Below are 23,822 nucleotides of genomic sequence, written 5' to 3'. Positions count from 1 at the left end.
TGAAGGCATGAACCTTGGTGTTTGGGCTGGTGCGACACTGGCCAGCAAACAGCAGGTGGCATGGAGAGGTTCTGATTGCAACTAGCAAAAAATTCTGGCGGGAGGAATAGCACTACTGATCCTCCGTGTCCATTTCCCCAGTCTGCCCCAAAACTTAACTTCTGAGGTTACATTATTACATAACTTAAAGGAACAGGGGCAATCAACTGCTGGGAGTTAACTGTTCTGCACGGACAATTCTCTTAGAGAGTACTGAACGGTTTGGTATAGTCCCAATCAGCTCTTGTGATCCAGGGAGATGTTACGCAGTTTTACTTACACAGATCTTCCCTTTTCTGTGAAGTTTGATCCCTGATGCTTTTGCTACAATGAACCAAGTGTGGTATCATATTAAGTACAGGCAAAGGCTGGGTAAAATGACTAAACCAGCAAAAATAGATACAATACAAATAGTTGTTGTTGATAAACAAGCCCATCTGAATTCACACTAATATCTTTGTTCAGCAGAGTCATGGGTTACATGTTCTGAGGCTACCATAAGGACATACACAATTAAATAAATGGAAAGTACAGAAAAAGAAACAAATGGAAGAGAACTTATCCCTAATATAGACTACATGTGCTACCATGCTGTCTAGTCCTGTTTTTGTAATGTTCCCTTGCCTGTCTTTTAAGCAGCCTGACAATGATTAAAGTATGAACAACAAAATGAGAAACATCTAACACAGGTTGGGCGAACTTTTTGGCCTGAGGGCCACAGCTGGGTATGGAAATTGTATGGCAGACCATGAATGCTCACAAAATTGGTAGTTGGGGTGTGGGAGGGTGAGGGCTCTGGCTGGCGGTTTGGACTCTGGGGTGGAGCTGGGGATGAGGGGTCGGGGGTGCAGGAGGGTGATCTGGGCTGGAATCGAGGGGTTCAGAAGGTGGGAGGGGGATCAGAGCTGGGACAGGGGGTTGGGGCATGGGAGGGGCTCAGGGAGGCAGACTCCAGGCAGTGCTTACCTCAAGCAGCTCCCAGAAACAGTGGCATATCCCTCCTCTGGCTCCTATGCTCTTACATGGAGGCGCAGCCGGATGGATCTGCCCACTGCCCTGTCTGCAGGCACCGCTCCTGCAGTTCCCATTGACTGCAGTTCCTGGCCAATGGGAGCTGCTGGGGCAGTGTGCGGAGCCCCCGGCTGCCCCTACGCATAGGAGCCGGAGGAGGGATGTGCCACTGGAGCACCAGAGTGGGGAAAGCCTCAGACCCCACTTCCCAGGGGGAGCTCAAGGGCCAGATGTGGCCCCCAGGCCATAGTTTTCCCACCGCTAATCTAACATAACTTTAGTGCCTCCAGTGTGCATTTTCGAACACTTTGTTGTTTTAAACTTCAGTCCAGGAGAGTGAAGGACTGCAGTGTCTACACTGAATATTATGAGGCTGCTAAATGGCTAATTTACTGCCCTTTGTCAGAGCACGTGTTCAACTCTATGCACAAGCCTAAATCTTTATAACTCATGTTCTGCATGAGTATTTAGAGAAGGAACAAGGAGAAAAGTGTGTCTGACATGGAAGTGCTTTGCAATGACAAAACTGAAGAGGGATACATGTATATCAAATACACTGTCCAGTGTCACCATGGGTCCATGGAGCCAGGCCCATGCTCAGAAGGGGTCCCAGCCTGCTCCGGTTCCACTGCGTCCCGAGACCTCACCAGCCCACTGAAATCACTTGCTCCTCAGGCCAAGGGCTCCTCTCCATCCCCTGGCCCCACCTGCCAGCTCCTCTAAGGCCCCTAGCTGGACCCAGTGCACCTCCAGCTCCAGGGAGCCTCTGCTTCCCATCACCTATGGCGCCCCACCTGTCTCCCCGGAGCTGAACCACCTGGGACTGGTGCGGAAGCCTGGCAAGTCTCAGCCAGGTGGGGGTGGGGGAGCGGACGACAGTGTGTGGGGCTTAACTGAGCCCCTCCAGGCAAGTGTGTCTTGAGAGAGCCCGGCTTGGGCAGACCCTGGCTTGGCTGATTGTGCCACTCCTGAGGGGCCGGAGTGATTCCCGGCCTTGAGACCAGATCTGGATGTGCTGCTGACTCAGCCCAGTAGACACAGTCACCTCCCAGCAGGGCCAGTGAGTGCGGCCAGGAGGCAGGCAGTGGGGAGTGGGTTTCTTGGGGGTGCTGGACTGTGAGGTGGCAGGGAAGATCTGTGTGTGTTGAGGCACTAGGGAGTGGAGGTTCTGTGGGGGGTGTTGGGCAGTTGTGATGGGGCTGTGGGCAGGGGGCACTGGGCAAGGGGGGTGGCATGCAGGATGCTGTGCATATGTGGCGGGGGAGGGCGTTCTGCGCATAGCAGGTCCGGGGGAGTTCTGGTTACAGGGAATTGAGGGGAGGGGTTCCAGGGCTGGGGGCTGTGTGATGCAGCATGGGCCCGCCCTTGAGAGAAAGGGGCCTGCTGGCAACACAGGGCCATCCAGGCCACTGTGTGTCTGGCAACTGCCAGTTTGTAAATAAAACACAAAGCACATGCTTTTTAGTGACTAAAACTTAATTTAAGAAAGCTACAGCCTTTTTCCTAAGCAACTTCCTCACTTGCAACAATCTATCAGTGGCCTCAGTCTCTTAGGCTGGAGGATCCATCACTCACACAATCAGAGGGTGCTGTTCCCTTTGCATTCCATCACCCCCAAGTGATGGATGTCAAAATAACTTTTTGCTTCCTAAAACTCCCCAAAGTCAGGATGACCTCCTGAAGTCCTTCTAATCCTTTGCCTTCCCATCCTCTTGTTGATTGTGTCAATGGGGCATCCATTGTTTTGGTTCCACAATGTTTAATTGACATTAGAGACAGGGAGATAGCTGCCTTCTCTCCTGTCTGGAAGAAAACCCGTTTCTTCCTTTATTTGGTCACAGACTTTAAAGAGTATTATCAGTGAGTATCCATAATTCCTGATCCAGTGTTAATATCGACATTTCACAACCTTTTTCCCCGCTCCACCTCAAGTACTTACTTGTTCCTTCCAGCGTAATAGTGAGCTGGGTTTTGGCATGCTTCTTACTCTGCTTGTCTGAGGCTACAATGGTGTATTGAATTTCTTTGCATTCAGGTCTGAGTAGCACAGAGGAGTCATTCACATAGAGGCTTCCATACTTGTCCTCTCGGCCCTGAAGTATCCCTACAGCATAGCAGCTGGCATTGGGAGACAGCAACCTGTAGGTGATGTTTACTCCACAGAACTTCATGCAGTTTTCGATGCAGATTTTACCTATCTAGGCTCAAACAACAACAACAACGAGATCACAAACAACAATAACAAAGTGGTATCATTAATGATACTTTGTGCTCCCTACAAATCTTTCTCAATGATTAAAGCTATTTAAATACATGCAACAGTCAGCATCTCTCTGTCTACCGTTCTTACATGGCCCCCATTACAATAGTATCTGAGAGCCTCAAAGCACCCCTGTGAGGTAAGAAGTAGCGTTATCCCAGCTTTACAGACGTGAAACTAACTGACCTGCCCAAGGTCACACAGAATATCTGTGGCAGAGCAGGGATTTGAACCCAAGTCTCCCAAATCCAAGCCTACTGCCCATCCACCGGACCATCATTCGTCATCGTATCCAGTTCCATGCAGCCAAAATATGTTTCTTTCAAAGATCCTCTACAAGGAATTCACTAGAAAACACTGGGATACTAGTTATAATGATGATATCATAGTGTCTATTCACATGTAGAGCCACAAACGTCATACATTTCATCTACACACAATTCCCATTGACAACAACAGGACTTTTGAGTGGAAAACTATGGCAACCTCAGGCCCCAATATCTATGTCTTTTCTGAGAATCAACAAAAACAAGTTATTCAGTTTAAAATAGGTATGTTCTTTCTACAGATTAACAGAAGCATACTGCATGTGCTAGAGTTTCTGGACCAGATCCTGCTCTTGGTTTTGCTGATGAAGTCAATGGGCACATCTCAGAGTGAGTGGGAGGCGAATCGGGCCCTGTCTGTGTTAGAAGCATGATGTGGAAACTAGAATTGATTGAAATTTTTCTAATCTTGAAATTTGAAACATTTTGTAAAGTTTTCCAATTTTTTTTTTCCACAAGCTGTAGAGCTGGTAGAAATATTTCAGGTTCCACAATTATGACATTTTTATTTTCCTAACTTGGAAATAAACTAATAAACCTCCTAAACAAAACTGTTTTTGAAACTATCACAGATTTCCCCTTTCCCCTCTCTTTATTGCCCAGCCCTAATGGAAATTTCATGGAGACTTTTTTTTTCCCATCACACTACTAAACTGCGATGACTTTATGGATGACTTAAGAATTGAAAGTATAGTGCTCACTCTCTCTTTCTCTCTTGCACGCGCGCACACACACACACACACACACACACAAAATGAAGCAGAATCAGCATAATTATTATAAAGTTTTCCAGATGACTTAGTTTTGGTTTAAAAAAACTGCAGTGTGGCCAAAAAAGCAATTTTTTATTCCTTTTCTATTGGGCTTTATAGAAAGGAGCCAAATAAATGAATGTTTGCAATCAGAGCTCCCAGGAGATGTAATGAAGTTTCTATTTCAAAGTCAGACTTGAAAAGTGTCCCTGCTGTATAGCTAAGCAAATAGGTGCATGTTAAAACCCTATACAGGCATGAGGCAACTGTGTAATTAGGTTTAGTGTGCACAAAATGGAGACCCTTTCAAACACGGCTGTGTGGTCCACTGGGCAGGGTATTGGAATGGGAGTCAAAAGACCTGGATTTATTCCCAACTCTGCTTCATGACTAGAGTCAAGTCATTTCATTGCTCTGTTTCCCCTCCCACCTTGTGTCTGCCTGTTTAGATTGCAGGCTTTTTGTCTTGGGGCTGTAAGTGTTTGTAAGGATGCTTTAGAACAAAGGAACTCTGGATCTCCGTATAAATAAAATAATAAACAATAATAATGAAGGTAGGAAGGAAGAGCTAAAAGGCCACATTTTCTACCACTCAGAAGAAAGATTATAATGGATTTAAATTATCTGACCTCAGGGCAATATATTCATCGGCAGGCGACAAGTAACTTTTTTTTTATTCTAAGAAAACTCAAAAGTTTCTGAAAGTTATATAACCTCAAACGTCATTCTCAAGAGGTTGAAACTTCAAATTAGACAGTAAAACATTTTTGTGCAACAAGGACAATGCAATAATTAGTCCAAAAACTGAAGAGATAACATTCTTAATGAAGGAAGACAGAAAGTTAATGGAAAGCAATTACACAAGCACTTTTCTAATGTTCTAATTATTCACTGCTTAGATATGAGTGGCACAATATTATGGTCAGAAGTTTCTGGCCAACAGAAGCATCCGAAAGTCTCTAAAGAAAGAAGGACCTCATCTTTTTCAATTTGCTGGTGGCAGTTAAGCATTGTCATTTAAAATGAAAACAGGGAGAGGATTATTGTTGTTGGAGTTTCTGCCTGGAGTAGTATATACACTCTACATTCTGAAACTACTTATCTAAACAGCACAGGAATGTAAATCCTTATATCCTATCTAATTCATATGGTACCTGATCCAAAACCCATCTAAGTCTTTCCATTGATTTTAATTAGATTTGAATCAGAACCAATACAGCATTTGCTTTGTTTATGGGGAGAACTGTAATGGTAAGGGTGGAGGGAGATTTGTGGTGGGTCATCTTAAATTTAAAACACTTAAGATGTGCTTTAAAGTTATGCTAGGTGTGCTTAGCACACACTGATAAATGCTGCTTCTAGCATTTATTTTAAAATAGATCTAAGTAAATCCATTTCCTGAAGTGAAACGTCATTCTTGGATTCAGATTAATGAGAAAGCTCCAGCAGTTCTAGGAGTGTATCTTATTATAGGAAGGTTCCATTTAACTGCTTTTACATTTCTTTATTTCAATTCATGTCACTGGCTGATCACTTAGGGCCATGTGTTTCTTTTTGGCAGAAGAATGCACAAGAGAGGAATAAAACATTCCAAAAGTGAGGCTGCTTATGATGTGGGCTGCCTTCTCTCCTCTACGCCATAGAACTGGCAAGTAAACAAGCAGGGGGTGGAGGTAAAAAGAGTAAAGGCTGAGATTGCTCTCAAATCCCTGGCTGGACACAAGGCAGCTTTAGGCCCCTCCAGTCCCCTTCTAGAACCAAGTCTCTTAGTAATGACAGCACAGCAGATGTCATATTGTACTGTCACTGTCTTAGTTTTTCAATCCCTACCACAGTGGTTCCAGAACTCAGCAGGGGAAAATTAAAGCCACTCCAAGCAGCATTAACCACAGATATTATATGGACTCCAGCCTGTGTAGGAGGGGACACTGGGTGTTCCTTGTCTGTTCCTCTCCCATCAAGCCATTCTCACTTTCTCCACACAGCTTGTCAGCCATAGAGATTTCCTGTGAAGGGGATGGGAAATACTGCACAGATCATTAGGGGATGGAGAAGCACCCTTCACAGCCAGGTTTCCCTCAGTGCAGCCCCACAGCAGCTTTGGTCTCCTCTGTACCATAAAGAAGGGAAGCAATAGAGGGGCTCTCGAGGTACTTTCTCAAAGAAAAAGAAGCTGTTTCTATCTGCATGGTTCTTTCCGTGGTGTTACTGTCCCAGGATTATACCACTATAAAAATTAGTCTAGTGGAAACATTGATGACCTCAAACATACTGCAGTGCAGCCTCACTAGACTCAGGCAGAAAAACAGACAGCACTTCTGATTTACGGGGAATGCTGCTACCTACTCAGAAAATACTTCAGTAATTGGCAGTAACGTGACCCAATATCAGGGCAGGATTCAGGCAAGGAGCAAGATGGTATTAAAAGAGGAGCCATCAATTAAGACACAAATATATTGGTTTCCAGAAATGATGGGAAGGGAAAAATTAATTTAGAGGGGTACAAGACCAGGTAATCTTAGGAAGGTTTTGGTAATGGATTATGGTGCCCCCTTCCACTGAATTTCAGTGGCAGCGGGTGCCCAACTGCCTTTGAAAATCTCAGCCTATATTTTTCATCATTTGTCTGAGTAAATGAGGACAGGGCTCTAAGTCCTTTGAAGAGCTAAATGCAGTGCACAGGTTCTGCCAGGCCATGCTCCTTTAATCCATTCATTTGGCTGCTAAAATGGACAAATGGCATTGGCTGGAAGGTTAACTAACACACACTCATGTTTTCGTTAGAGTGAAAGATTTTTCAGCCTCCATATTCATTTGGCTCTGTACTTTTCCTCACTGCTCAGGCTAACTATAGTTAATTATGCATAATACTTCAATGGCATGGAGTGCCATTCTCTAGGAACTAAGCTGCTAGCATCAAGTTGGGCTGATTTCACACCACACTAAACCTTCCAATCCACCTCTCAGAAGTGAGAGGATAATACCTCACTGACTGAGAAAATCATTTCCATTCTTGCTTTGATCCCCCCCCCCCCAAACCTCATAACAGAATCTCTTTGGGAATTAGAATTCAGCAAGCACAGACAGACACAGCTTCCACACACACACAGCTCAGAACATTTCCCTCTTACTACTGCCATCCAGTGAAACGAGACCGTTACATGTCAGGAAACGAAGCTGCTGAGATTAGAAAGGGGAATTCCATTTAAAATGCAGAATGTTCAATGGTCTCAACACAATGAAAAGTCTGCGGCTTCCACACATTGCCTTTCTGTACTGATTTGTTATGCTTGGGAACAGTGATTTTTAATGGAGATAAGCCCAAGATGGAGCCACAGAAAATAACGTTGCTGGATTTAGGAGTAGCTTGGATCAATATTCAGATACATGTGGCTCAGGTTCATCTCTAGCTATTAAGGGCCAGATTGAGGGCACCTTATTCATATGACTAAGCAGTTATTCCCCTGACTAGCCCCATTGCTTTCAATGGAGCTGCTAGTGAGAGTAAATGCTCACCACCGAGAGTAAGAGGTTCACGATCTGCCACTACAAAAGCCAATGCAACACTAGAAGGATTGTGCTTCTTTACAAAAAGCACCAAAAGGGCAACAGCATTTGCATGCAAGTTTCTCACGGATCAGAGTCTGAAAGACTAGACAGGAAAATCTCAAGCATCAAACAAAAAGGAACAATCGCCACAAATAAAGACAACCACCACAGTCTGGACCCTGGTTGGCACTCTTTGTAAAGAGCCCAATGACTGAAGTACCCTCTACTTGTTCGGATGATAACTGCAGACCCTGCCTGATGCCCATTAACTATTACTATTATCTGTGTGGCGCCTGTTTTGCAGTCTCAAAAGCTGCCAATCCAGCAGCACATTCTGTGAGTATAAAATTTGTATCAAAATTAAATGTAAAGCCAGATAACCTTAGAATTATAGGACTGGAAGGGATCTTGAGAAGTCATCTAGTCCAGTCCCCTGCACTCATGGCAGGACTTAGTATTATCTAGACCATAATATATCTTGCTTTCCTCTTTTATTATTCTCCTTGACTAACCAGAGGCTTAAAGATAAGTAAGGCATCTGATTATTAAGTTCCCTTCACAATGGGAAAACAAAACAAAACAGGTTAGTATCAACACTGCTGTGTTACAACTACACAGGACCTCTTATGTCTCTATTTGTTACAAGGTTTTAGAATATGGAAACATTTCATCTTTCCACAACATTCATTCTAATGAGCTAGTTTAGTATTAACATGCATGTTCCACAGGAATTTCACTGTAATTTACCACTGATTAATGTCAATCTGTTTGAAATGTTACTAGAAAGCATTATTAATGGTGATGATGGTGATTAAACCGAAATGATGGTTAAATTAGGAAGCACATTAATTACTGACTAGCCATTATCTAGGGAAAATCCATTAACATATTGCAGTAGGAGTATCTTCTCCACTTGATTTTTTTTACCCTTTTCCATTGTCATTCTTTCCTACAATTCACTTTAATTAGGGTCCAAAAGGCTTTGTCCAGTGAACAACCTAGGGAACTATTTGTTTGCTCTATTTATGTTAATATGGGGCCTTTAACAGAAGCAGAGTTGCTACGTCATAATCTATAATAATGTCACGAATACTGACATGTAACAATTTTATGAACACTGTATGCGACTTTCCTGCATGAATGCATTGGTCTAGCTTAATAGGGGACTTTGGGAATGGTGGCTTCCCAATTCAAAACATAGGCATAGTCAAGAAATACAAAGGGTCTGTTTGCTAGCTTCAAATGTCTTTTATCGCCTGTTTTAACTCTTGCTTTGCCTCTGCTAGGAGTTGCCAGCTCAAAGGGCTCAAAGGGCTAGGGGTGTCCAGCGAGCATCAGTGAGCTCTGACAGGCTGAGAAAGAGAGTGGCTCTCTGAAAGAGAGTCTATAGAGAACAGTGCTCCTAGAATGCCCATGTGGAAGATAGTTAAACACCTGGTAAGCTAGAGTGGTGTGTTTAGTTGATTTAAGATCTGTTTTCTCAAATGCTTTTGTTCTAAATAAATAAATCTTTGCTTTAAGGAGCTGTTTGGTCACTGGTTACTATTGTCATTGCCCTGGAGGGAAGACAACTGCAGGGTATGAGCCTAAGTCAGCCCTGCTAGGTAATCGTGATTAGTACCAGGGGACAGCAGCCCAGCATATCAGAGAATCAGGGGATTTCAGCCTGAGCCAAGTGATGGCTAGAGGCTGAGACCTGGAAGTGGGTGACCTCCACAAGATTAGGAGACATCAGAGGTGCAGTTCACCTAGTAACTGTGACAAGATCATATTTACTTTATGCATTACAATAGCTCACTTCCATTTAATGTCTGACAAGGCTTTGGTTGGAGCTATGTGTATATTGGAAAACACATCCTTACATCTCTGACTTCTCAAGCCTCCCCTACCCCAAGTGCTAGGACCATTCGCCAAGGACAAGCGCTTGGCTGATCAACTGGAAATTCTGTCCTATCAGAGCTAGGAAGACCAGGAGAAGCCCACCTAGGAGGGGTGGCAATGTCCACCTGATGGGTAGAATCCACCTTTTTGCTTCTGTGGAAAGAAGTGGGAATGCTGACACTATCTGCTGCAAACTTTGGGAAGGAACAGATGCAGTGAGGATGAAGCCAAGCTTGGAAGCATTTTTTTAAGGCACTGCTCACTTTCAGAAGTGCCATGTTTCATTTCAAAGACTCAGATTTGATAATCATATCAGAATACTCTGCTTCCAAATTACCTGGTGCTAGTTTCTAAAGCCACACAGACTGGATGGTGGCAAAGCAGTAATCATATACAATTGTGACAGTGATCCAGAGGGTCACAATGTTTTGTTATTTAGTTCACAAACTCTTAGAGGCAGAGACTATCCCTTACTATGTGTTTGTACAGCACCTAGCAAAATGAGGCTCTGTAATATACACCTCAGTAAGCTCTGCTTATCTCCATTTTACACATGGGGGAAAATGAGGCCAAGAAAGTGAAGTGACTTGCAGGCCAGTAGCAGAATCAATATGACAACCTAGGTTTCCTGAATCCCAGTCCAGGGTTCTAACTTCTAGGTAACATTGCCCCAGAGTCAGAACAGATTTGCAATGCCATCTGGTATTTGTGGACCTTTCTGAAATCCTGGAGGTTATTTATTTTATGTACACATTTCCCTCCAAGCTGTCTCACTTTTACAAGGTTTATCTTCAACAATGCCAAAATCAACAGCAATTAAGACAGTCTTTACCTGTGCAAAACGTTCAGCATTTCTGTTCACTGTGAACTGGTAAGTCATATTAGGAAACTGAATGCTGACGGGAAGAATGGAGACATTGAAGTGGAGCATCACAGATCTTTCAGGGCCATGAAACTCTGTGTCATTCACCAAAACATCCAACTGGAAGGAACGGTTCTCCGTGACTGAAATATTTTTATTCAGCATCAGTTCTGCAAAAGAGAAGACTGGCTTTTCACATGTTGATGCATTTTTAGGCAGCACAAAATCCTAAACTATAAATATCAAATCTATTCTTCAAGAACTGGCTCATGGCCTGCTACTAGGTAAAGGGAGAGATTGAATTAAAACTAAAAATATAGATTTTCTCCCACTCCACACAACAAAAAGAGCCTAAAGATATGTCACAACTAGAGCTGGTTGGGAATGTTTTGAGTAAACGGTGCTTTGTAGGAAAATGTGGATTCATCAAAATCAAAATTTTTCACAGGAACGTTTCACATATCTTCTTGTCAATATGAGAGACGCCCACCACAGAATAGCCTGGTGGTTAGGGCTGTCACCTGGGATGTGGTGATATGTCTATGCTGCACAAAAACAAACAAACAAAAAAAAAAAAAGGAGACCAGCAGCAGTGACTCTCAGAGCCCAGGTCAATGGGCTTGAGCTGAAGAGCTAAAAATAACAGTATAGACTTTCAGGCTGAGACTGGAGCCTGGGCTCTGAGACCCTCCAAGCTTGCTGGGTTTCAGCACCCAGGCTTCAGCCCAAACCCGAACATCTACACTGCTATTTTCAGCCCAGCAATGTGATCCTGAGTCAGCTCACCCACTCTGCTGTGGGTTTTGGCATTTCTTTTTTTTTTTTTTGGATGGATAGACATATATTGGGGGACCCAATGAGTGCCCTCCCCATCTGGCCAGTGGCTTTTTTGGAGCAAGTGGATGGGCCTGTCTGTTTTTTCCATGAATTTTTTCAAAATGTCTCAGTTTCTCCCCCTCCCACCCCCGTGAAACCGGAAAATCTTTTTTAAAAAATCTCAAAAATTTGTGTGGTAGAGGAAAACTGTTTGCCATCCAGCTGTAGTCATGAGCTTAGAATCACTTTCTGAAATGCAACACAATCAGAACCTCTCTTGGGTAGTCAACACATAGTGCAACTGTCACATTCCTATACAGTCACTCTGTGTTATATAGGAGGAAAGAATGTAGTATATCAGTCCCCTCTTTCAGTCCCAAATATCTGTTCTGATACTGGGCTTCTCTGTCTAATTTTCCATCTGCCTGGTATTTTTCAGATACATAGAAAAGTCAAATACAATATTGGTCAATTATAAGCAAAGCAATTTCACTCTTTGTTAGAAGGAAGAGACCGTACTGTATTCATGAAGCGTTCCCCTCACTTGGCTGCCATTGGGGCTGAAATAGATTTCGTGGAAGATGTGATCCACCCGAAACGTTTCGCTAATCCATGGATCAGTTGTACTGATGGTGCCTGTGTACTTCTTTTTGCTGCTTTCAATGGGGAAAATAGGTGTGGTGTCTGCATCACACACAGTCAGTGTGGCTAGGACAGTTCCCTAGAAGAAAATCATAGACGATATGAAGAAAAATCAATGATTGCCATGATTCTTTTTTCCAGATTTGTTTTCTGGTTTACTGTCTGAATAAGTAATACAATCTAGAGACCAAAGTCCTGTCTGTATAAAGCTCCCTGACATTCTGTAAAAATCCACTTCCATTCAAAATCTTTGTAGGGCTTTGACAGAAAAGGCAAAGATTGATCATACTACTGTGTGACAAAGTTCCTCCTCTACCTTGGTGGGTCCTGCGCTTACTGGTGGATTTGCTCGCCTCACAGATTCACCATGTGGGTCGGGAAACATCCCAGAGACCTTCCCCTCTGGTAGAAGGCCATAGTCCAGGTCAATTCCTCCTGTGTCTGATCAGGAGTTTGGAGGTTTGGGGGGAATCTGGGCCCATCCTCTACTCCGGGTTCCAGCCCTGTGGACTACAGCTGTCTAAAGTGCCTCCTGGTACAACTGCGCGACAGCTACAACTCCCTGGGCTACTTCCCCCATGGCCTTCTCCCAACACCTTCTTTATCCTCACCACAGGACCTTTCTCCTGTTGCCTGATAATGCTTGTACTCCTCAGTCTTCCAGCTATATGTCTTCTCATTCTCAGCTCCTCGTGCCTCTTTCTCCCAGCTCCTCGTATGCATGCCACAAACTGAAGTGAGGTCCTTTTCAAACTCAGGTGTCCTTATTAGCTAGCCTGTCCTAATTGATTCTAGCAATTTCTTAATTGGCTCCAGGTGTCAATTATCCTGCCTGTCTTAATTGGTTCTAGCAGGTTCCTGATTACTCTAGTGAAGCCCCTGCTCTGGTCACTCAGGGAACAGAAAACTACTCTTCCAGTGACCAGTATATTTGCCCTCTACCAGACTCCTGTACCTCACTGGTCTGGGTCTGTCACATACTGCTTACCACCTATTTGGAGATAGATGAGCATTGTAACAGCATTTCGTAAAGACCGTGAGTTGCAAAATTATTGTAGCAGCAGTCAGTTTTGAGACCTATGTAAGGACTGCATATTTGATTCCGGCAATCCCCAACTAGTGGTCTTAAGGACCCGAGACTTTGTAGCTAGGATGAACTTTGGAGGAATTTTGCAACTGGGATATATCACTGAATAAACATGAGAATGACAAGCCAAGCAAAAAATATGAGACTGCCAATATCTGCTCAGGTCAGCAAGGCGAGGAGCAGCAGAGCGGGTCCTCAGCGAACCAGTTATTGATCCTCATTCTCTAGTTGGCTCTGCACCAGCCCCAACCTCACAGAGTTTAGGGTGACTTGAATTCTCAGCTGTGTGAATGGCAAGAAGGGCTGGAACACACAAGAGAATGTGGCCCGTATAGTGCACAGTCTCCCCTCCCGGAGACCTCCAATTCACTCTCCGTTATGCATTGTGGGATTTTTTTAAATTGTTAATCCCATATTTACAGAGAATGGCATGGATAGCAGAGACATTTTATTCACTTAGCCCCTGGGAGAGACTAATTAAGTGGCTGTGCTCAAATGTAATACTGGATGTTTGAAGGCAGAAATAACAGGATCATACCTTGCTTTCAATCATCAAAATAAAAAATAATCCTCAATATTCTTGTTGCAGGTGAGCAACAAATCCCCATTTAAAAGTCAGGAAAGAAGAAACAGAGGCCACATGACATAACTAAGGCCCCACAGAGAGTTAGTAACAGAAGCATGATCAGAAATCAGATGTTCTAGGCTCCAGTCTTGTGCTCATTCCACTAGATTGCTCTTTATTGACTCTACATTGGATTTCTGATTACCTTGCAGTAGGCCTCAAACTCATTTTGTACAGTTATTGTTCCATTGGCCGTTGAGATTCCCATACAAATCCTCTCTCCTTTAAGTTTGAATATACTAATTATCAGAGGTATTTTGGAAGTTTTCCAACAAAAGAGTTTTCTGCTGGAAAACACTGAATTAATTAAATCAAAATGTTTCATGAGAATACACTGATTTTGTCAAGTTTGTTTCAACTATATTATACGTCATATTAAAGTCAAAATAAACGTTTTCTGATTATTTCATTGCATGACAAATACTGAGATTTCTACTTTTCATCCTGATTTGAGGGAAGAAACAAAGTTTGAGTGTCTCAGAATTTTCTATGGGATGAGAATTCTGTTTTTCAAGCAGCTCTACTAGCTATGCCCATCGGTGTGTCACTGATATATCACGCCTGTAGGTGGCAGCAAACATCCAAAATTGTATGCTCTCTTTCCAGAACAGATTTGCAAAATCCAGTTTACTTCCAAGGGAAACAAATATAGCTATTAAAGAAATATTACTGGACAGAAATCCCTGGAGGGAAATGACTGAGTACTTGCTGGAACTTTATGCATAGCTTATGCTGAATGCACATAAGAATGGCTCAGGCATAACAACCATCTAGTAATGCTGTTGTGAGTGTTTCTTCTCCCAGAGAAAGCCCCAGCTGAATGCTATTCTACTAGTTTTATACATATGTATCTTGGTTTTCACCTATAAAGCCAATTTAGATATGGGCTGGGCCTACTTTCAAGCTGGACTCTAATCACTGTAGCAGGAGGGGTGGCATGGAGTAGAGAGAGGGTAGAGGTGATGAAGGTTGCTCATTGACAACCCTTTCACTACAGAATACCCTTGGCCCTAAATACTCTGGCATTGTTGATCTTCAGTGAACACTGCAAGAACCATCATTTTGCCTAGATATCTGAGTAAGGGTGAAGTCTATTAGGGACAACAGTTTATGTAGGATGGGAATGCTGATGGGGAAAGTTGGTTAGCGTTTGAGGTGGTGTTTTCCAGGAAGTTGCTGCTGGTTTTGTTCTGGTTGTATTTGTTTCTTTAAGTAACACCAAAGATGCACAAGGCAGCAGACAGGTGTTCAAATCCCATTATGAATAAAAAAACCTAGCAACCCCCATATTTAGATTATCTAAGACCTTATATAAGAAAAGATTCCTGAAATCTTTTATTTGAGAAGCTCTCACCTTTCCTTTGTTTGCAGCAGGCCTTTGACATGGTGCATCCTTGTGTGCATGCATTATGGTACAATCTTTAATTACACTTGCTATTGTTTTCCACAGAACCCAGGCCTCAGTCAGTGTACTTGCACGAAGAAGAATCATGGGAAGAATCATAGTTGCATATACAGCTATAAATCTTGCATTTCTCAACTTCTCAGTGATTGACTTTCCCACCTAAATTATATTTTAACACAGCTTTTTGTATGTAATATATAGGCGGATACACACACCTAGTGAAATCTGTCAAATGACCACTCAGATAATTAGCCACTCAAGAGAGGTGGTCATCACATTCTTCATATTATTATTCTTATTATTCAGTCAGAGTTTTCTGGACTGTAGAGTAAATTAGTGCATATGATGCTGGGAGCTGACATACAAGGCCTAACGTTTCCATGTAGGCATGCCTAACCCACAGTGTTTCCACTGAAAATCTGAGAGTCCAACCAGAAGAGAACTCTACCTCTTTTCTGTTGAACTCCACAACAGCATCCGTCGTGCTAGTGCCATTGGGAAGGAAGGGGGCAGAGTCATCTTCATCTAACACATTGACCAGGAAAGGCACCTCGACCTGCATCTCCTTGGAGCCCTCTCTCACTGTACACTTGGCGATCAGTTCATACCTCTCTCTTTCTTCCCGATCCAAACGCTGCACAACACTCACGCCTGTGGTGTTCTCATTGTAACGAAAAGGCAGCCCTTCAACTGAAACAACACATACAGAGCATAAACTGGGATAATCCTTTCCCATTAGTGGTGTTTGATTGTTCTCCTCTTTGACATACTGGTGTGATCCCAATGAATCCATTTGGGTTGCATCAATGTAACAGAGGAAAGAAAGAATTTTACTCTATATTATGAAAATCAATCTAAGAAGATATATGAAGGAAGGTAGAGAAGCTATATTGGGGTACATTAGGAAGTCTAAAGGACTTGTAACAAGAATGAGGAGTACTTGTGGCACTTTAAAGACTAACAAATTTATTTGAGCATAAGCTTTCATGGGCTAAAACCCACTTCATCGTATGCATGCAGTGGAAGATACAGTAGAAGAATATATATACACAGAGAACATGAAAAAATGGGTGTTGCCATACCAATTGTAATGCCCCTCTGCCATGTACATTGGCCAGACTGGACAGTCTGGACACAGATCAGACATCAAGAATTATAACATTCAAAAACCAGTTGGAGAACACTTCAACCTTGCTGGTCACTCAATTACAGATCTCAAAGTCACAATACTTCAACAAAAAAACAAACAGACTTCAACAAGAAACTTCAGAATCTGAATTAATTTGCAAACTAGACACCATTAAATTAGGCTTGAATAAAGATTGGGACTGGATGGATCATTACACAAAGTAAAACTGTTTTCCCATGCTAATTTTCCCCCTACTGTTACTCACACCTTCTTGTCAACGGTTGGAAATGGGCCATCCTGATTATCACTACAAAATTTTTTTTTCTTCTGCTGATAATAGCTCACCTTAATTAATTACCCTTATTACAGTTGGTACGGAAACACTCATTTTTTCATATTCTCTATGTATATATTTTCCTACTGTATTTTCCACTGCATGCATCTGATGAAGTGGGTTTTAGCCCACAAAAACTTATGCTCAAATAAATGTGTTAGTCTCTAAGGTGCCACAAGTATTCCCTGTTCTTTTTGCTGATACAGACTAACAAGGCTACCACTCTAAAACCCATAAAGTCTTATGTGGAAGCAGAGTAGGATAATCAACAGAGGAGAGATCTACTCTATTAAAAATCTCTTTAATATGACTGGCGACTGAATGGTTTACCTCCAGTTTTACCTGCTAGTAATTTGTAGGAAATGCTGACATTCTGGCACAGGTGATGTATTGGGGGTAACTGGAGCTGATGAAATGTGCCAGGTGGTTTATTCTCCTTGATGTGAAAGGAGAGATCCATTTCTGAGAAACAAAGCTCCCTTGACATCAGAGCATTGCAAGCTGGTACAGTGGCATTGATGATGGAGAGATGCACCAGGGCAGAAGTGGGGGTCTCACATTCCTTCCCTTGGAAGGGCTGGGGTGAAAGGTAGACATGAAATGTCACCTTTGGTAATGACATCCAATTTTTTCCAACTGCAAGAACAGAAACAAAGAAACAGTTGACAAAGAAACAAGCTAACATTCCTCTTAATAGTTTCCTTCCATCAGCCATTATTCTACAGTAAACCAAGTAGTTCAGTGACAATACCTGATGTTTAGCACCTCTAAAATAAGGCTCTACGTGTTTGAAGTTGGAGCAAGCCACTCAAAAATTACAGGCTAATGTGGACAATATGGCTCTTACAAGTTCTCCTATTGCTTCAGATTACCCACAGTGGAACCCTACCAATCTTTGAAACTGATCCAGATGTAAAGGCCTTTTCAGCAGTGCTATGACATTAATTTCTTACACCACTTTCTCCTCCCTCATCTAATGCTACCTAATTTCCTCGGGGATCAAAACCACCAAGATGTAGGTTCTGTTTATTGAAAGCAGGAGAATGAAAACAATTTGTTTCTATGGTTCAATGGTACATGGTTCTTACAAGAAAATCTCACTTCAATCCCAAGCAATATAAATAGGCATCACTTAACCCCTTCATCAGAGGATCATTTACTACCCCTTACAAAAAGTGCTCCAGGTATCTGGGTCTTTGTAATTAAAGGTTTTGCTTATATTGGAAAAGTTGCACCAATTTAACTAAAATTAGTCTGTCCGAACTGATGCAGAAATAAAATTTTAACCAACACATAAATGGGTGTAACATGTTGGTAAATTACTAAACAAGGATAAACTTGCGAGGATTAAAATGGTTTAAGTGTGTCTTCTTTTGGGGTCCAGTCTAGGTTTATTATGTTGATTTAGTTAAACTGGTGAAACTTCCCTGATGAAACTCTACCATTTGACAACTAATCCAATTTCTTCTTGGCCTTAGTGTTCATTTTGCCACATGACTTTAATACCATTGTGTCTATCTGAGAGTTCTTTTCAATCCCAAAATTCATTTAATGTAAGTAAACAGTTCTTCCAGTCTGATCCCTAAGTATTCGTTTGCTATTCACATGCTGCTGGATAAATCCCATTAGATGTAAGTGCTTAACTTCAACTCTGGACAGTATCACAACTGCAGCTACTCCTCTCAGACTTACACAGGATATCGAAGTCTCCTCTATCCAGACTCTTATTGAGGTAGAGAAGCCCAGTTTTTTCTTTTATTTGAAACCAATGATTTTCATAGGCTCCAACACGATAGATAAAGAGATGCTGGCACAGCTGAAAGTGGGCCACCTCCCCATGTGAATCCCTCAAGGCACGGATGTGCAGTAGCGGCGTACCCGCTGGCTGATCAATGTAGACAGTCTCAGAATAATCCTTCCTAGGGAAGTAGAGACCAAAAGAAGCTGCAAAGGAACACAAACAACAGGAGAAGTGTTAAAGCTGAATGAATTCTGGGTAGATGTGGTAAGAGGTGCATTTCTAAAGAACTGGAAGCTCCATCCAGTAAGTGCATAGGAAGATATAACAGCAGACCCAGATCCTAAGCTGGTGTAAATTGGCATAGCTCTACTGAGTTCAATGGTGCTACCTCAATGTATATCAGCTGAGGATTTGACCATACTTTATGTACAAGCAATGAGAAATCCCCCTGGAAGCCAAATTGCTTAGTTGTAAACAAGACCATAGCCACAGCAGAGAGCCTAATGGAGCATTTCTTGTCAAACTTCAGATAAACTCACATCAGCAATTCCCAGCTGCTTTTCCATTCTCACACAAATTGTTTTCTTCTCTGAATAGTATCATTTATGGTGAAAGCTTATTGAGGAAATAAATACAGTTAGATGAAAAAACATTAGGAGGTATTGCCCTAAGCTGAATCTCAGTCTTTCAAGTCACACAGTCCAAACACTCAATTTCTATCCAGATAAAAAATGTGTAAGTACATCAGTGGCTTTCAAAACTTCTCCCTAGTGCGGACTTCTTTTTAAGTAGCGGTTTTTCTTGTGGACACCTCCTCATGCATACAAACCAACCAACCCACCCTACCCCTTTCCTAAAGTAAATGGTACTCCACTCCACTAAATAAATCCATAGATTATCAGGCCAGAAGGAATCAGTCTGACTTTCTTGCATAATACAGGTCATGGGACTTCCCTGAATTAACTCCTGTTTGAGCTGGAGCATATCTTGTTTTTTAATTTTGTTTTTAAAATGTTCAGAAATGGAAAAAAAATCTACCCCAGCCCTTCATAAAATTCTTCCAATGATTAATTACCCTCACTGTTGAAAATTTGCACCTTATTTCTAGGCTGAATTTATCTAGCTTCAGCTTTCAGCCACTGGATCTTGTTTTATCTTTGACCAGTAGATTGAAGAGCCTTCCATTATCAATATTCTCTTCCCCATGGAGGTGCTTAAGTAAATTTACAACTCAAAGATTTTAGGTCTCAGAGAGATAAAAATTCAGGATTGATAACACCAATTAAGGCTAAAGGAATTTACTCTCTCTCTAATGCAATGGATCTGACTGACCCATTGTGCCTCTGTACTGTTTATTTCCTCTCTCTGGTTGTAGACATTTACATTAATTAGGAAGCATTCACCTGTGTCAATTCATTTGAGAGCATAGCGATTGTCTGGTTTCACCTCACATAGTTGCTATTAGGGCATTTAGTGCACTGGATGGATACAATACATGTTGTGATAGGCATGTGTAGGACCCCTGGATCTTGAAAGGTGTGTTGTAGTGTGTGTGTGGCAGGTGTTGATCATTGTAGCAGAGGAAATATGTCTGCAGTTATTGCATGTTGTTCTGGCAGGGTCTGGTACAGCTTTGATTTGGCCTGTCCTGGTCTGTGGGAAGCTTGCTTCTGATGATGAGCTTGGGGAGGCCGGGGTCCTCTTTGCAGGCTACAATTGAGGCATCAGGAAAGATTTCTTTCAGGATGGGGTTCTCATTGGGTATGGCTTGTAGTTGTTTGATACTATGGGTTCCTTGTAGGGACAGATGACAACTAGGGGTATGCGGTTAAAGGAGGTTTTATTTCTGTATTGAAGCAGGTTCTCTTGAGGTATTTGGGCGGACCGTTCCATGATGTGATCTATTTTTGTGGTGGAGTGTCCTTGTTTGGTGAAGGCAATGTTGAGTGTGTCATGGTGTATATCCTGGACTTTCTCCTCACAGCATTGTCTATGGTATCTGAGTGACTGACAATCACTATGCTCTCAAATGAACACACACAGGAAAATGATAAAAGACAAACACACCACATCATCTATGGGTGAACACTTTTCACAAAGCGATCACCCTATATCTGTCTTATGAGTCCTCACAGGAAACTTACACAACACTTTCAAAAGACGAGTCTAGGAGCTTAAATTCATAACTTTGCTGGACACTAAAAATCATGGACTGAACAGACACACTGGATTTATGGCTTATTACAACAATATGTAACCCACTTACAACACTTGCCCCCTAGCTGCTCCCCTCCCCTTCTTTCCTTCCCTGTGACTAGAGGGATATTAATGAGCTTCTTGACCTGGAACGCTAAACAATCTGTTCCACCTTATATTTAGCTGTGACATTCTGAGTTAGTTTCCCAGAGTCAAGGAAGAGCTCAGTGTAAGCTCGAAAGCTAGTCTCTCTCGCCAACAGAAGTTGGTCCAATAAAAGATATTACCTCATCCAGTTTATTGGTGCAAAGCCCTTTTTGCTCAAAACTGGATCCACTTTTAGTGGACATTTTCCCATGATGCCCCAGCAGAAATGAGAAGTAGGCTGCTGTCATAAACAGATAGTTAAGGGTTAATGTCTCTTTTACCTATAAAGGGTTAACAAGCTCAGTGAACCTGGCTGACACCTGACCAAAGGACCAATCGGGAGACAAGATACTTTCAAATCTTGATGGAGGGAAGTCTTTGTTTTGTGCTTTTTGTCCTGTTTTTTGTTCTCTCTTGGGATTAAGAGAAGCCAGTCATGTAACCAGATTTCTCCAATCTTACTGAAACAGACTCTCAGGTTCCAGATAGTAAGTAATAGATAGAAAGCGGATTAGATTTGTTTGTTTTCTTTATTTGCAAATGTGTATTTTGCTGGAAGGATATTTCACCTTTGTGCGCTGTAACTTATACTTAGGCTGGGAGTGGGAGTCCCTCTGGTCTAGGTGAAGCTGAGACCCTGTAAACATTTTTCCATCTTGATTTTACAGAGATAATTTTTTCCTTTTCTTTCTTTAATTAAAAGCTTTTCTTTTAAGAACTTGATTGATTTTTTTATTCCTGTGTAAGACCCAAGGGGACTGGGTCTGAACTCACCAGGAATTGGTGGGGGGAAAGGAGAGAAGGGGGAGGGAAAGGTTAATTTCTCTCTGTGTTAAGATCCAAGGAGTTGGGATCAGTGTCTCTCTCTCAGGGAGAGTCTGGGTGGGGGAGGGGGGGAAGGTGAATTTCCTCTCTGTTTTAAGATTCAAGGAGTTTGAATCACGGTATCTTTCAGGGTAACTCAGGGAGGGGAAAGTCTGGGAGGAGAAAGGAGAGGGGAATGGTTTATTTCCCTTTGTTTTAAGACCCAAGGGGTTCGGGTCTTGGGTCCCCCAGGGAAGGTTTTGGGGGACAGGGAGTGTACCCAAACACTATATTTTGGGTTGGTGGCAGCGTGATAAGATCTAAGCTAGGAATTAAGCTTAGAAGGGAACAGGCAGGTCCCCACTTTCTGGACGCTAAAGTTCAAAGTGGAAAAGAGACCCTGACAGCTGCCAAAGCATCTTCAGAATAGCAATGGGCTAACATTTCCTCAGCTGCACATTACTGAAGGATCCATTTTAAAGAAGGAAAAGGAAGATGGCAAACCCACTGTGAATTAAAGGTCTATGATGTCACTTGGAAACACTACACAAGCCACAGTTCTCTCTCTCATGATTACATCATCAGCATTGCTGCATGGAATTACATCCTCATGTTTTACAGTTGACTGTTACTTTTTAATAAATTAATAAAGCAGGTAAAAACTTACCAAAATAATGTTGAATTAAGAAGGCAGCCAGCTGTAATCTTTTAAAAAGAGCATACAGTACATTTTTGGTGTGGGAGCGGGAAGCTAAAAACCAGTGACTCCTGACCCTCCATTCCCCAACATCTTTTCTTTCTCCAAAACAATTTGCATTTGATATTCAGCACTGAGATTTTTGTCAACACACTGTTTAATAAGGGCACCTTTAAAGACATACTTTTGGCCCATTCCATCTACTATTGCTTCTAACTGAAGGCCATGCAAACATTATCTCCACACGTCATTGCAACTCAGTATTTTCAGGGATACAAGAGTTAAATATGTATAACGTAGCTAAGGAGAAACATACTTGTATCAGAAAGATGCAAAGAGGAGTGAAAAAAATTATTTAAGGTGGTACAAGAAGTAACAAAATAGAGGTAAATTAAGGAAGATAAGATTATACAAACCAAAAAAGAAGGCAAGGTCCTTGCCTATGGTCTAAATTTAACCTGAATATTGGGGGAAAACGCCTCTTGGTGAGATCCAAATAAGTTATCCAGTAGCAGGTGGGAGGACTAAATGAGCTAATAGAAACTTTCCATCGCTAATTCCTATGATTCAATTCAAACACACGTTTGCTTTATGTACCTTTTAATCCTGTACTGAATTGATTGTTGATTAAAAATTAAAACATCAAAATACAGCTCTGTGCATTTTCAATAGAGACACTATTCCTACTCAGGCCAGTAAAGTTTGTAACAAACAACTGAGCCAAATCTCATTCACCTTACAAGGAGTAGTCCTATCACAAGGAGAAAGCAAACCAGGCTTGCCAAAAAATATTAGCAATTATGATTTCTGTGTTTCAACAAGAGAATTTTACTTAATTTGAACCCTGAGGTCTATAACACTGAAGTGCTTTTCAGAACACTTTGATTACATTTAAGTAATTGAGATCTGTGCAAAAACTAATTAACATCTTTAACTTTATGCATCTGAGCAGTTTCACTGTAAAGTGACTACTCCGATGCTTGAATTTCATCATCCGCCAGACTTTCAAAAGAGCTCAGAATTTTGGGTGCTGAGCGTTCTTTAGGATCTGGCTCCTTGAAAATCTGGCTCTGAACTCTGCCCCTAAGTGTTTACAGGATCACGGTTTTAAATTGTACAGGGACTAGTAATTCATTGTATATTTAACCTTCCTCTTTTTAAAACAAACAAACCCAAATTGTCATAACTAGCACCCACAGTAGGAACTCACATGCTAGAAAAAGACTGCTATCCAAAATCTAATCTGGCATTGGGTAATGTGGAAAATAAAGCTTAGAATTTTGAAAGGGATGTTTAGGGCTCATATATAAAGCAGCATGATCAACTATTGTGAAATGTGTTAAAAATATAAATTCACTTGTAAGCTGAACATGATACATTATTGCTAGTAGGAAAGGGTGATTTTTCTTCCTCTCTTCAAAACTAAAAACCCTTGGAATAGAATGTTGGCAGTGTAATTAGCAGCTTTACTGGGTCTTGGCTTTGATTGTGATTCAGGAACACATCGCTGTTTGGGACA

General features: G+C 41.9%; 1 protein-coding gene across 1 annotated transcript in view; it reads right to left on the bottom strand.

Moving 5' to 3' along the window:
- RET (ret proto-oncogene) overlaps positions 1–23,822 on the bottom strand; it is a 112,945-nt gene that overhangs the window by 31,953 nt on the left and 57,170 nt on the right. The window contains exons 2-7 of the mRNA XM_050960732.1: positions 18,411–18,662; positions 17,061–17,354; positions 15,704–15,945; positions 12,016–12,217; positions 10,651–10,850; positions 2,990–3,248 (exon numbers count right to left, since the gene is read on the bottom strand). Of these exons, the coding sequence (XP_050816689.1) occupies positions 2,990–3,248; positions 10,651–10,850; positions 12,016–12,217; positions 15,704–15,945; positions 17,061–17,354; positions 18,411–18,662 (1,449 nt within the window). The remainder of the gene's footprint in view (positions 1–2,989; positions 3,249–10,650; positions 10,851–12,015; positions 12,218–15,703; positions 15,946–17,060; positions 17,355–18,410; positions 18,663–23,822) is intronic.

The sequence above is a fragment of the Gopherus flavomarginatus genome, chromosome 6 (assembly GCF_025201925.1).
Source record: "Gopherus flavomarginatus isolate rGopFla2 chromosome 6, rGopFla2.mat.asm, whole genome shotgun sequence".
NCBI classification, from domain to species: domain Eukaryota; kingdom Metazoa; phylum Chordata; order Testudines; family Testudinidae; genus Gopherus; species Gopherus flavomarginatus.
Note: the sequence above shows the minus strand (reverse complement) of the source record. Positions and strands in the feature narration are given on the sequence as shown.